This window comes from Lutjanus erythropterus, chromosome 4, assembly GCF_056507025.1.
Source record: "Lutjanus erythropterus isolate fLutEry1 chromosome 4, fLutEry1.hap2, whole genome shotgun sequence".
NCBI classification, from domain to species: Eukaryota; Metazoa; Chordata; class Actinopteri; order Lutjaniformes; family Lutjanidae; genus Lutjanus; species Lutjanus erythropterus.
The window spans coordinates 45,011,569-45,025,466 of NC_139320.1; the positions used below are offsets into that span (position 1 = coordinate 45,011,569).

General features: G+C 38.0%; 1 protein-coding gene and 1 long non-coding RNA gene across 2 annotated transcripts; both read right to left on the minus strand.

Annotated features, from left to right (window-relative positions):
* Positions 1–5,242: 5,242 nt before the first annotated feature.
* msantd4 (Myb/SANT-like DNA-binding domain containing 4 with coiled-coils) lies at positions 5,243–11,883 on the minus strand (the record flags this gene model as incomplete). Its single annotated transcript, XM_084716739.1, has 4 exons — positions 5,243–6,275; positions 7,906–8,205; positions 9,496–9,591; positions 11,611–11,883. Coding segments are annotated over 4 exons (1,437 nt in total), but the record flags the coding sequence as incomplete, so codon positions are not given.
* A 79-nt stretch (positions 11,884–11,962) lies between these two features.
* Positions 11,963–13,678, minus strand: LOC146329180 (uncharacterized). Its single transcript, XR_014769952.1, has 3 exons — positions 13,560–13,678; positions 12,302–12,373; positions 11,963–12,115 (listed from the first exon to the last, which is right to left on the minus strand). It is a non-coding gene; the product is annotated as an uncharacterized LOC146329180 (long non-coding RNA).
* Between the last annotated feature and the right edge of the window lie 220 nt (positions 13,679–13,898).

Here is a 13,898-nt window from a genome sequence, read left to right on the forward strand (position 1 = left end):
GTGAACTATACTGCAACTGTCCATTTGAAAAGCAAAATATTGGCTTAATAAAGCTAAAACTGTGACAGGACGAACGCAGTGCATCACTAAAGGACAACTTTCGAGTGGTTCAGACTGCCTTTCTAAAGGTGTACTTTTCAGAAGGCAGAAGGTACCATGCACATAGCACTAAGGAGGCTCTAGGAAATAGGGCCCCGAACTGTTTGATTTGATTCTCCTAATTTTCCTGCCTTACAATAATAGCTAAATCAGACCATAATAAATGTCTGTAATAATGTCAACACTAAAAGTAACAGAAAGGAAATATTGTAGTATTTCTTGTCTCCACCTCTGGCCCCAGCTGTCATGTCTCAGACAGTCCACACAGCAGTCGGTCGAGTCACTGCAGGCCACCAGTGCTGAGGGACCCTTTTCATAACAACACAGTGGATTTTCACACCAGTTCTGAATCCAGACGGCGCTAAAGAAGAGGCCTTTTATATACAGCTTTCATCTCACAGGCACACAACAAACCCTTCAACGGAAAAATAAACTAGTCTTTGTGATTGGATCTGCCTGCTTTGAGTCCTTGCCTCTGTGTGTGTGTGTGTGTGTGTGTGTGTGTGTGTGTGTGTGTGTGTGTGTGTGTGTGTGTGTGTGTGTGTGTGTGTGTGAGGATATGTCGGAGCTCAGGTAGGAGACGTCTCATTTATGGTCATACGTGTCACTGTTTCCTCAAACTGGCCAGCTTTATTGTCTCTGTTCAGTTAGGAGTTTGTGGCTCCAGTTCTGCAGTCAACTTTGTCCACGCTTTAACGCCTCTACGACACAGATAAACAATTTAAATATGAAATGCAAAGGCCCGCACGAGTGTCACTGGGTTACATCAGCTTTACTGAAATCCTCAAAAATGGACTCTTTAGAGATGCAGTGTTATGCTCTCAAAGTGATGTTTTTTCGCTCGTCTCTTCTCATTAGCCGGCATTGATCCAGGGAACCCCTGATGGGCTTCCTGAGGAGCATCAATACAGAGGAGACAAAAAAAAATGAATCATCTTCTTATTCTCTTTTACCATTATTCTTCAAAGGCAACGCTGAGAACACAAAGGCAGAGAGAGACCACAGAGACTGCTCTTCAGAAGCACTACTTTGGGGCTTAAATGTTGTAACATAGATTTTATTCAACTGTGATCATTGCAAAATTTGTCTTGAAGTCATATTTCTTTTCCTCAGTAAACTTTATTTACAAACTTATTACCACAGAGGCACAGGGACTCAGTAAGAAAGCATAAATATATATATATGTACACATGCGTGTGTGTGTGTGTGTGTGTATAATGCATATCAGGGGAATAGAACTATAATCAGAGGTGGCAAAAGTACACACATTCTACAGATACTTGTGTAAAAAAGATTAGTAAACGTAGAAGTACAAATTCAACTTTTTAACTAAGTACAGGCTCTGAAATGTACTTTAAGTATAAAAGTAAAAATTAGCCCTCTGAGGAAAATTTTTACAAGCTGTTTTTGTTCTTACTTTTACAGTTTTTAGTGATTTGTATGTCTTGTTCGTGTTTTTATGTCTCATATGTCATTTTTGTCATGTTTTGTCACATCATTACATTGTTTTTTACGCCTTTTACAATGTTTTTCATCTCTAAGTCTTTCTTGTCACAATTTTTTTTATGTTGCTTTTTGTCTTGTCTTTTTTGTCTTGTTACAGTTTTTACATTGCTTTTCATCATTTAATCTTTTTCATCTTGTTACATCTTTTCTGCCTTGTTCTGTCTTTTATGTCGAATTTCATCTCATTACCTCTTTTATGTAATTTTTCATCTTATGTTGCTTTTGTCATTACGTCTGTTGTTTTTGATATGCATGTTGAATAACCCCAGAAATGGTCTTTTTTGTGTTATTTTCCCATCCTCTGATTATGATACAAGAAAATAATAAAATAGGGCTGCAGGCCAAATCACAAGACCTGACATCAAGTTATAGAAAGAGACAAACAAGTGTTAAAATTTTAAAAAAAAGTTGACTGTTTACAATATAACCAAAAGGCATAGAGTAATGTATCTGTGTTTGATATGTTTCAGTTTGTTGAACAACATAACCTTCAGTACACAGCAGAACCTAATGTTTAGTAGCCAGTAACACGTCACAGTATATTCAGAGCACAGCAGAAATTCAAGGGCCAGTGTGTAAGATTTAGAAGGATCTATTGGCAGAATATGACAGAAATGGAATATAATATTCACAAGTATGTTTTCATTAATATAAAATCACCTGAGAATAAGAGTCATGCTTTCATTACCTCAGAATGAGATGTTTTTGTCTCCAGAGAGTCCTGAGAGTTCAACTTCAGGCTTGGAAGGGGGGAGCGGACGAAGTGTTTGCAATCTGCAACACTAAATGCCACTAAATCCTACGCACTGGTCCTTTTAAATATAAGAAAACAAGTAAATAAATTTTTTGATTTAAATTTTCTAGCATGCACACCAAACCTCCAGGAGCTGCTCATCACAGATGTCCAGGCTCTTTTCTGAGTCCACAGATCTTAAATTGCAAAAACATCAATTCCTAACAAAATATTTTCCATGAAGCAAAATTGCGTTTACATGGTATATTTGTGACTTTGTACATTTGGCAACCAATTTTAAACTGATATTTCTCCTTTTTGACATTTTTAGCGACTATTAACAAACGTTTTCAGCCAGAAGAAAGGCATGGCTGTAATGTTACATAAAACACACAATATAAGTAGATTGTGTTTAGAGTGAATGGATGAATGAATGAGTGTGTTTTCTTATGTGGAATTTCATGAGCACACACACATTTGTCCAAAATAACTTCTTGTTTTTTCTTCAGTTCCACAGTACATTATAGGATTTAAATTACAAAAATATTTTTATCATCCAATGTTAATATTTTACAAAACATTATCTTTTAAAAATAAATAATTAGTTTGACTTTACAATGTGATTATTTTGTTTATAAATAATTTTAGGAATGAAACACATCAGTTAAAAATATCAGAAGTCTCATGCCCTTATATGGGCATATGCTAATTATGAACAGCTGCAACTTATGAAGTGGAATTCATAATTATACGAACACAGATAAAAAAAAAAAAACCCCAAAAAAAACACTTAGATTTTTCTCAAATTTAAGAAAAAAAGATATTGGTGAATGAGGTCCAGTGCTTTTAGTCCTATTTAAAGCATGGGGTAGTGATGCACATCAGCCTCCTCTGGCCAAAATGAGTATAACAACAACAAAATGATTCCCCCCGTTTTCATTTAAAAAAAAAAAAAAAGAAAGAAAGAAAGGGGGAAAAAAAAGATTATTATCCTAAACCATTTCTTCGCCTGTTCTGGGGTCCTCAACAGGACAAAGAACAATTTAGATCAGACTTATAAAATGAGCCATGAGATTTTTTTTCTCTTCTCTCAGTTTCTCACTCGCCTCTCAGGGATTCTGTAAATACAAATGAATTAATTAATGACAGCTGAATTCCATTTAGCTTCGTTAGTTTCAGGGTCCTGGTAGCTTCAGCTGTGACACATTAATAGTGCCGCCATATCAGACCAGGCAAGACTGACCTGTGAACAAATGAAAAAGTGACTGATTTTATCTTTAAGGGTTTATGATCAACATGGAGTAGGTAAAAAAAAAGTTTTTTTCTTCTAACTTAATCCATGTAGAATATGAATCCTAGAATATAAAATCGACTCACTGAAAATCATTTAAGAAATGTAAACGTTATAGTGCTTTTTATCTAAAAAACGCAGCTCCCCCTTTACATGAATTTGTTTACAGGCCAGTCTTGCCGGTCAGATACTATAGCAGTGATGATGGCCATTGTGGCATCTATGTATTTATGTCTATCTTGTGATATACATGCTGGCTCACTGTCACACTGTCATGAATTACAGGAGCATGTGAGCAGAACAGGAGGATCACCTCTATTCCTGCTGCTGACCGTCTGACAAGAAGATTTTTAATCAACTGGATCCAGTTTAATAACATATTTAAGAGACCGTGAATTATCAGTTCAAAATTGGTGAAAAAATGTCACAAGCATTACCATATAAATGATATTTTGACACAAGCACTTTACAGCAAAACTGAGATAACATAAAGATCATTTTATAAAAGTAACAGTTGTGCCTTTTGAGTTTTTTGTCAGTAAGCACCCATGCAGCAGATTAATTTGCACCGACTTGGTGCAGCAATGCAGAATAAGACATAATGCTTCCATTCTTTCTTTCCACATTTCTGCACTACTAAGGACATGTTGCATTAACACTGCAGCATTTAATAATGTTTTACACTGCACGATTTGTGCATTAGTGTGTTTGGATGAAGCCCTGAACACATGTTAAAACTTGTTGCATTTTATAAATCAGATATGTTCAGGGATAACCAGCTGTGCGTGCCAAACAAATCCTAGATTTTATTATCACGGCACCTTGTCCGTCCCGTTGCCCATTTTTATGAAGACATCATAAGGCACTGCTGCTTTATCATGATGGTCATAAATATGCCTGCCCTCCATTTCAGTCTTCTCCTTGGCTAAATCCCAGTGATCATTAAAGTGCCTCACACCTTCTTGAAGGACACGTGTGTGTGAAACTTGGTAAGGGAGAAGCTGCTGACGCAAATCCACATATTCCTGGTTGTTTTAAGTCCAAAAAAGTTGGGACGTTGGGTAAAGCACAAATAAAAACAGAATGCAAAGATTTGCAATAACTTTTCAACCTATATTCAATTGAATACTGTACATTAACAATATATGTCACGTTCAAACTGATTATGCTGCAAACTTCTCTTAGTTCATCTGAGATACAGTGATGCAAAGTGAGAAAGTGTGTCCACATTTCAGATTGTTTTCGGAAATTATGGATGTTGTGTCCTCCAGGCTAAAGAGGAAAAGGACCATCCAGACTATTACCAGCATTAAGTTCAAAAGGAGCATCTGTGATGGTATGGAAGTGTATTAGTACCCATGGCATCAAGGGTAACTCTCAATTCTGTGAAGTTATCATTAATGCTGAAAGGTACATACAGTATGCTGCCATCCGGACATCCCTGCGTATTTCAGCAAGACGATGTCAAGACACATTCTGCATGTGTTACAACAGTGTGGCTTCATAGTAAAAGAGTTCAGGTACCAGACTGACCCGCCTGTAGTCCAGACCTGTGGTGCATTATGAAGCACAAAATACAACAACAGCGACTTCACACTGTTGAGCAACTGAAGTCATATATCAAGCAAGAATCAGAAAGAATTTCACTTTCAAAACTGGAAAACTTTTTTGGAACATGTTGCAGACATCAAATTCTGAATGACTGTATATTTGCAAAAACTTAAAAAGTTAAGCAGTTAGAACATTAAATATCTTGTCTTTTAACTGTATTCACTTGAATACAGATAAAAAGACATCCCAACTCGTTTGGAATTGGGGTTTTGTTAAAGGTACCCCAGAAGGTGATAATATTATGTATTTGTCACTTGAGTCTTTTTCTCAGTGGCCTTGATGATCTTTGTGCAGCTGCATTCTCTCTTTCTCCACTTGGAGGCGTTCTCTCTCAATCTGCAGCCTGCCGGCCTCAAACTTGAAGAACTGCAGCCTCTCTTTCTCCAGCTGCAGCCGCTCCTTCTCCAGTTTCAGCCTTTCTGTCTCCAGATCCACCGCTGACATCCAGCCTTTGCTGTCCTTCTCTCTCTCCCTCTGTCCATCCTGGGTGGAGGACAAAGAGGACGTGGAGGACGAGGGCGGGCCTTGTTGTGGTGGCAGGTTAAAGGAGGAGTCAACCCGCTCCGATTGGCTGAGGAGCAGAAGCCGCAGCTTCTCCCTCTCCACCTGCAACCTCTCTCTGTCCAGCTGCAGTCTTTCCCTCTCGACCTCCATCTGACGGAGCCGCTCCTTCTCCACCGCAAGCCGCTCCTTCTCCACCACCAGGCGTTCAGTTTCCACGGCCAGACGCTGTTTTTCTAGCTCCAGCCGCTGTTTCTCAACAGCGACCAGAAACCCCGCTCCCATGTTTTCGTGATTGGTCAGTCCACCCAGAGTATGGGCCGGCATCCCTGTCAGACCTCCGGCGAGTGGCAGGTCTCTGGCGAAGGTGGAGCTCGGAGCCTTGGAGGAGGAGCTGAGCATTCCCAAGTCATCGTGAGAGTATACATCACCGACATGACCCTCACCGCGAGACTCAATGTCGCTGAGGAGGGATGGAATATCATCTTCATCTATTTCTCCATCTCCAACATCACCATCGCCATCTCCATCCAGCTAGACGGAGACAGTGACATCATTAAAGGCACACTCCATCAATTGTACACATGGTATACACTGGTCACCATTCACTTCAATTATACTGATGAGGTTCTTATCAATAGTCCGTGTATTAGCTGCAGTAGACAGCAGCTGACATGCCCCTAGTTTGGAAAAGCAGAGAGGAGCACCTTCACTGAAGCTAAGCCATGTAATGCTGTGGACAGGGTCAGAGGCAAAATGTATTTTAACCACCTAAAAAAAATCCCACCTACAAAAATCAATATCACTTTAAATGTACTGTATATTTAGAATATTTCCACTGTTTTACCTTGCCATCAGGCAGCCATTTTTGACAGGTAATGGCAGTTATATAAGTTATATAATATCACTCTGTCAAAACCAACCAGATTCCACTGGTGAAATCACTAATTTTACCTCACATAATATTGGAGTTGCTGGTCTGCTGCTGCCTCAATCTGGTGTTTTAAAAAGGTTAGTTTAGATTCACTGAAGTAACACAATAACACAAACAAAATAACAGGTCAAGGCAGCAGTACTCCAGCAAGTCCCATGTTCTGCAAGACAAAATTACTGTTTATTGTAATGAGTCTGGAGTCTGACTGCTTTGGAGACAGCAATATTTGGCTCAATAACAGCTATTTCCAATCAAAAAAGGCTGTCTGATGGCAAGGTTGAGCAGTGAAAATAGTCTAAATATGGATTACACTTAAAATGATATAGATTTTTTTGGTTGGACCTTTTTTTTTTAGGTGGACCCAGTGCTGGTACCCCTTGTGTAGTTCATCCACTGACTAGTATTTCATACAACACCACTGCAAATAATTCCAAGGTGGTATCCTATGTCTCAGATTAGCCCTTACAGAAGTTTTTCCCTAAAATATTTACGCCCCAAAATTCCAAAACTCCCACGGATGTTTTCATGTGATCATGTTGTGGTTTGACACACAAAACCATCACCTCTATTCCTGCTGCTGATTCTCTGGCTGATAAATATGAAGATTTTTAATCGACTGGATACAGTTTAATAACACTGTTAAGAAACGGGGTGGAAGATTAGATTAGGGAATCATTTTGTAAAATAGTAATAAACGGACAGATTCCACAGCCTGTGATTTGTCTCATGATTTGATCTAAAAACAGATCTTAATGCAATCAGAAAAAAGTAACATTTAAATACCAAGTTTGAATTAAATCCTAATTAATTAACACACCCTTAATTTAATTTCATCTCTACCTTGTGAACCCACACGAGCCCAGTCATAAAGCTGGATTAACAAGAGCCACTTGAGCTCTATAATGTGCCGACATAATCACTGTGATACGTTAAACATAGCTGCCTCTGCTGATGAGCACATTAATGAAGCTAATTAACACATTAGCAAATACTTGCATGTCAAGATAGGCTACTCGTCTTCACGTAACATGAACAGTGTTAATATGAGCTCTGTATCAAAAAGCATGAAGGTGTTTGAGAACATCGTTTTGTCCTAATTTATATGCAAATATAATTAATAGATTCTGAGGTTTAATCAGAACATCTAATGTATAGAAGGAACGTGTGGCGTGAGAGCCAAGCTTCTGTCTGGTTCTGTTATCGTGGCACCAGGATGTAGATGTTTCTTACCCTGTATTCACTCATGGCGTCCTCCATCTTCACACCTGGCGGTGCCATCACGGCCTGCCCGCTTGGCTCGCCGAGAGCCGCCAGCTCCGGCCAGTCGCAGTGACAATCCTTCTGGAGGCCAGAGAGGTCGAGCAGCTGGTCGCATCCTGACCCCAGAGAAGCTGCCTCGTGCTCCGGGGACGACTGATCGTACTCGGTCTTCAGGGCCAAGGACGAGGACGAGGAGGAGGAGAGAGAAAGCTCAGCCTGAAGCTGTTTTCTCTTCATCAGTGCACGCCAGTCCAGGTAACGACGCTTCACCTGCGCAGGAGATCAGGAAGGAAATGAACTATGGTGTAAAAATTTTAAATGTTTGACTTGAACTCAAGGTGGACAATATATGATTATTATGTCAATGCTGTGATATGAGACTAGACACCATCTTAGAATCTGGACATCATTACATGGCACACGTGTCGTCTTTTCCTGTCTTACAGGTAACTCATTTTCTGAATTTGCCAGACTATTCTATTATTGGCCTAAAAGTGTGGGTCAACCTCACACAAACATGAACAAACTCAATGGATTTTGTGTTCTCGATATGTTCTGACTGAGAGGGGAAACTTTTGACAATCACCTAAATATGATGCTGTCAAATATGCCTTTTTCAAGTGCAGGCATTTTGTGAGAAAAATGGGTGAACCTCACAGAAAGTGCATCAGAAAATCTGTTTGATGTTTATTAATGTTTAGTTTCCTCCAAAAAGGTCCCAAAGATTCAAACTATACCCTGGTACCAATTTTTGCTTCCTAAATTAATCATTTAAATCACTAGCTTAGGCTACATGTATACAAGAAACAATACTCCATAATATATTGCCATGGCAATACTCCATATAAATGTTAGCATTAATTAACATGATGATGATGATGATGATGATGATGATGATGATGATGATGATGATGAATGTTACTTAAAATAGCACTTCTATGATGCTTTCAAAGTATTTGTGACTTACAAACTGGCATAAAGCAACATAAATGTTGGCAATGATGAATATAAACATAAACATGAATGCTTTTAAGTAATATCTGTTTTCATTACAGATAAGACATAAAATATTTTGACCCATTTATGCACCTGAGAGAAGAATTTCTAGAATTTCATTTTGCACCTTCACTACATTGTATCCAACTTCATGTTTCATGTAAAACATAAGATGACAAGCATAAATAATTTTTAATTGATTTTAATCACCACCGTTTTCAGTATCTTTCCCCTACTTGGATTTCTTACGACTTTTGAAACATTATGTTTAAAAGGAAATATATATTTTTGAGACTGCAACAGCTGAAAGAGTTTCTCGTGCAATTTGTGTAAGATAATGTCATGAAATGTCTATAGTATGAGTGATCCACTTAGTCATTATGTCCACATTTCTGGTGATTATTTATCAAAAATCTCGTTGCATTAATATTTTGGGAAAGAACCAATAGTCATCCCTACAATGTTGACCCAGTATTGATTAATACCAATACTGGGGTATTGGTATTAATAGTGATATTAGATTTTGTCCACATTGCTGAGTCCTAATTTGGAAAAACCACTCACCTCAGCAGCAGTGCGCAGCTCTCCCTCCCCCAGTGAGTTGACACCTCGTGCCACCTCCTCCCATGCTTGTCTCTTCAGCTCATTAATGGCTGTGTTCTGTTCATACACAAAGGAAAGAGAAAAAGATACAACATTTAGTTTCACTCTGACAATTCTCATATGTTTTTGTGACCACGGTGATTTACTGTGGTAACTGAAGATGTGCTTAAAGTGTGAGCAATGCAGGTTCCTGTCATAATAATGAAAATGACACTTTTCCATAAAACATAACAAAGCAGCCATGTCTGTAAAACAAAAATCCTCTCATCTGTGGGATGCTTTTTGAGGCCAATACCAATTTTATGCAATATTTGAAAGTTTTAAAAATCTGATAATGATATACCAGCTAAAGACACATAATTAAAAAAAAAACGACGAGGACCTCTTGAAATTGTTTTGTTATTAAAGAACTGTGAATTTTGTTGAGATGTGTGCGCTGCAGGTGAAAGATAAAGTGTGTCACTGCTCTCTGCTGGACAATATAGATAATGGAGATACTTCTTCAAAAATATTTTAAACATATTTTGTTTTATTTAGCAGCCGACGTATACAGTATGCTGATATCGCTCTATTAATATCAGCCAATATATCAACAAGATCAAGATCAGTGGTTCTCAAATAGGAGTCCGGGGACCCCTGGGGTCCATGGCACTCTGCCAGGAGGTTCAGATTCATTCATTTAAATTAATTTATCATGATATAAAAAATAATATATAATAATAGTAATACTTATTTATTCATTTATTATGAAAGGGTTCATAGTTGGACACAGCTCTGATCATAGGCTCTGGAGCAATAAAATCATTTTTAAATCAATATTTTGTATGTAGTTTGTTGTTTTTTTTATATTATCATATAATATCTTAGTAATACATTTCTCTTATATTTGTTTCATGTAAGTAAGTAGAAGCGTAAGAAAAAAAAAGTTAAATTATTCACGAGGACATGCATGAGATGGAGCCCAGTATGTTGTCTTGAATGCTGAGAAAAAGTCTAGGTTTACTCTTTTCTTGACTCAGAGTGTGTTTATTTTTTACTTGTGGCTTTCTCTTTAACTGAATTTATCAGTTAATTGTGTCAAAACCCCTGAAGACAAATCTGTCAAACACTGGAGACATTATACATCAGAAAAAAACTCATTTCACACACTTAACAAGAGCTTAGAAAAGACTTAGAAAAAGTTGCTAATTGGATGGGACAGGAAAGTTTGCTAATTGGTTTTTGCTGCTGTTTATGATCTGTTCAAGTCAGCTCATGCTTCAGAGGACAGAGAGATAACAGGGACAATGTTACACAATTTAGTGTGTGAATGAGGAGCAGGTGTCGTATACAAGATCAGCCTACACTGCATATACATACTAGACAGAATATCCTGCACCACTGGTTATGTATCATTGGTTAAAACCCTTAAGTCTTCCCTTAAATTTTCATCTAAGGATGCCTTAAGAAAAAAATTTATCGCATCGAGGATCTCCTTAAGATGCTGTAAGGGAAAACCCTTCTGAAACAGAGTAACATTTTTCCACGACCACAGGATATCTTCTTGTTTTTTTCTTAGTTGTCCATTATGGAAAAACAAGCTAACACACAGTAACTTAATGCTACCTAAGCAAGCTAGCAACTGACAATAATGCTGACTTGTGAATTTAAAGAATGCTGAGTGAAGCATCGCCATGGTAATGTCCATGTGCTGTTTAACCACACATTATATTCACACAAATGTAGTGTTAATTTTTGAGGACATACACAACGATGACTCCAAACAGATGTGAGATATGTGAGTCGGCCATGTGAACATGTTGAAATCAAATATATCTCCAGCATTGGTCAAGACACGTATGGAAGGAAACAGCCTGAGAGGATTTATGTGACACTAAGTTAAGCCCTTAGCTGAGGGAAAAATTTTGCTTGGGAAACAAACCTAAGTTCAAACTTATAGTAGTTTATGCAATCAGGTATTGAGACATATTATTACTATGCAATATTAGCTCTCACCATAGACGTCCCAATCTATTACTTTACATAAGAAAAAGAAGAAGAAGAGGAGGAGGAGGAGGAGGAGGAGGAAATCTACACCTGCTGTCTGGAGAACAACACGTCCCTCCTCTTGTGGATCTCCCTGATGAGAGTCTGTGTTTCTCTCACACTGTAGTTGCTCTTCCTCTTCCTCTTCAGATGCTTCACCTGCAGGAAATCCAGCTTGGCAGCAAGGAGGGGACAGAAACCCCAGAAACACACACACACACACACACACAGAAATAGAAACGAGGGGAGACAGCTGGAGGGAATAAGCAAGAAGATAAAATGGGAGAGAAAGGTGTAGGTATGAAAAATAGAGGATGAGAAGAGAGACAGGGGTCACAGATCAGAGTAACGGGGGACTCAGTCCTAAGATGGACAAACGTGGATGTTTGTTGTAAAGGTCCAGCCGAGTAGTTTCCCTTGAAAAGCTCAGTAGTTTTCATCAGGGAGGAATCCTTCAGTGGCTCCAGCAGTCCCTGTGAAGTGTCCCACCTGGGAGACTGGTCCAAGCTGTCACACTCGCCGCTGCCTCTGTGTTAAGGACATGTGAGACTTGAAGCTGTGGAAATATCAGGTGGAAAAAAGAACATGAAGTTGCAGAGGTCACAGCTGGTTGGGTGGAGGATATATCATCAAAAGCCTTCCTTTACTGAGTCGGGGGTTTCTTTTTGCCTTGATGAAGCCCTGATTTGATGTAGCTAAGGCCACAGAAAAATACAGTGGCATGACTTAAAAGGTTTTCCACCTTTATTTCCTGGTGTGGACTGCTGCCAGGTGAGCTCGCACAGGTGGACAAGCATCACAGGCTTGAAGGGCTCTGCAATAAAACAAAATGTTGTTAATAAGGCCTAATATTTGAACAGAGTGTGTCAAATTAGGTCAGTTTTGTTATATAGTCCAGAATCGGAGGGATATGTCTTTGAGAATGGACATGAAGCTTCCCTCACAACTCACAAAAAAAGACAGGAAGGTAAGGTAGATTTACAATATTGAAAAACAGAATTACAATATTAAGTAAATAAAGCATAAAATATTATATTACACAAATATTATGTGCAATAAGTCAGTCTCTCTTTTTTTATTGCAGACATATTAAAAAATTCTGTTCGGTTTTTTCATTGATTTTTTAATTGGATTAATGATATTTCATGATGTGACATTTTGAGTAAGGGATCTCTCATTAACCAAAATTCCTGTCAATAAAAGTAAATGCAGATTTTTGATGTTTTAAGTAAGCATGGTGAATATGCTGTCATCAATGAAACACTGCTGATGTTCTCTGGAGGACCATTAACAATGGTTATCGGTAGGACTGCCTATAGATATGGTAAAAAAAAAAAAAAAAAAAAAAAAAAAATATGCTATTATTTTGATTGACTGACAGACATTTTGATGTTGATATAATTCACGATCAGTAGAAATTAGAATATTTGTATCACAATTTTCATTTTCGCTGAAAAAAAAATAATGGTGTGACATTTGTTGGGGTCTGCAACAAGCAAACATGTTTTTTTTCATCTGGAGAACAACATTTGTAGGCCAGTGCATTTCAACAAATCCACAATACTTCACTATAATGCTGTTTTCCCACACACTTTCCTTATCAAAAAAGCAGCTTCTGCAATATAGCATTTGGCCATATTGCAATTTTCATATTTCAGTTTATTGTGCAGCCCTAAATCACCTCCCCTTGGCTTCTATAAGGAGAAAATACAAAAAAATACATAAACAAGTGTATATAGAGAGGTTTACATGTACGTTTCTTATTTTAAACTACATGTAGACAATATTCTGGGTCATGCTCTCCTGTATCTCTCAAATATTTCTAGTTAAAATAACGTTTTTCCGACGAATATTACGCTACGATATAGATATTTCCTAATTAGACGTGTGCAACACAAATTCATCATTATAACGTAAATGTAATGTAGTCTTGTGTGTTGCCTATCTTACCACCGCCTCCAATGAGACATTATGTGCAATATATTGTAAAGAGAACTCACCTTACGCACACAGATGTACCGCAATCAAAACAACATCGTAGAGGTACAATTTTATTGCTGCCTTCAGGGATGCCTCGGAAACTTGGGAAATTCTTAAAGTTCAAGCTGTCAGTACGACTGTGTGGGTTCTACTAATAGAAAAAATAAGAATAGAAAACTGTGCCCCGTAATAGCTGCATTTGCTTGTCTTTTTTTCTGAAGGAGCACCGTTGCCTTTCTGATGCAGAAGGGAGAAGTTTAATTGATTTTCAAGGTTTCAGTCTTATTTGTCCGTCTGTTTAGTCTGTCTGTTTTTGAAGTAGAACGATTAAGATATACCACATTTATATTCAGCTAGCT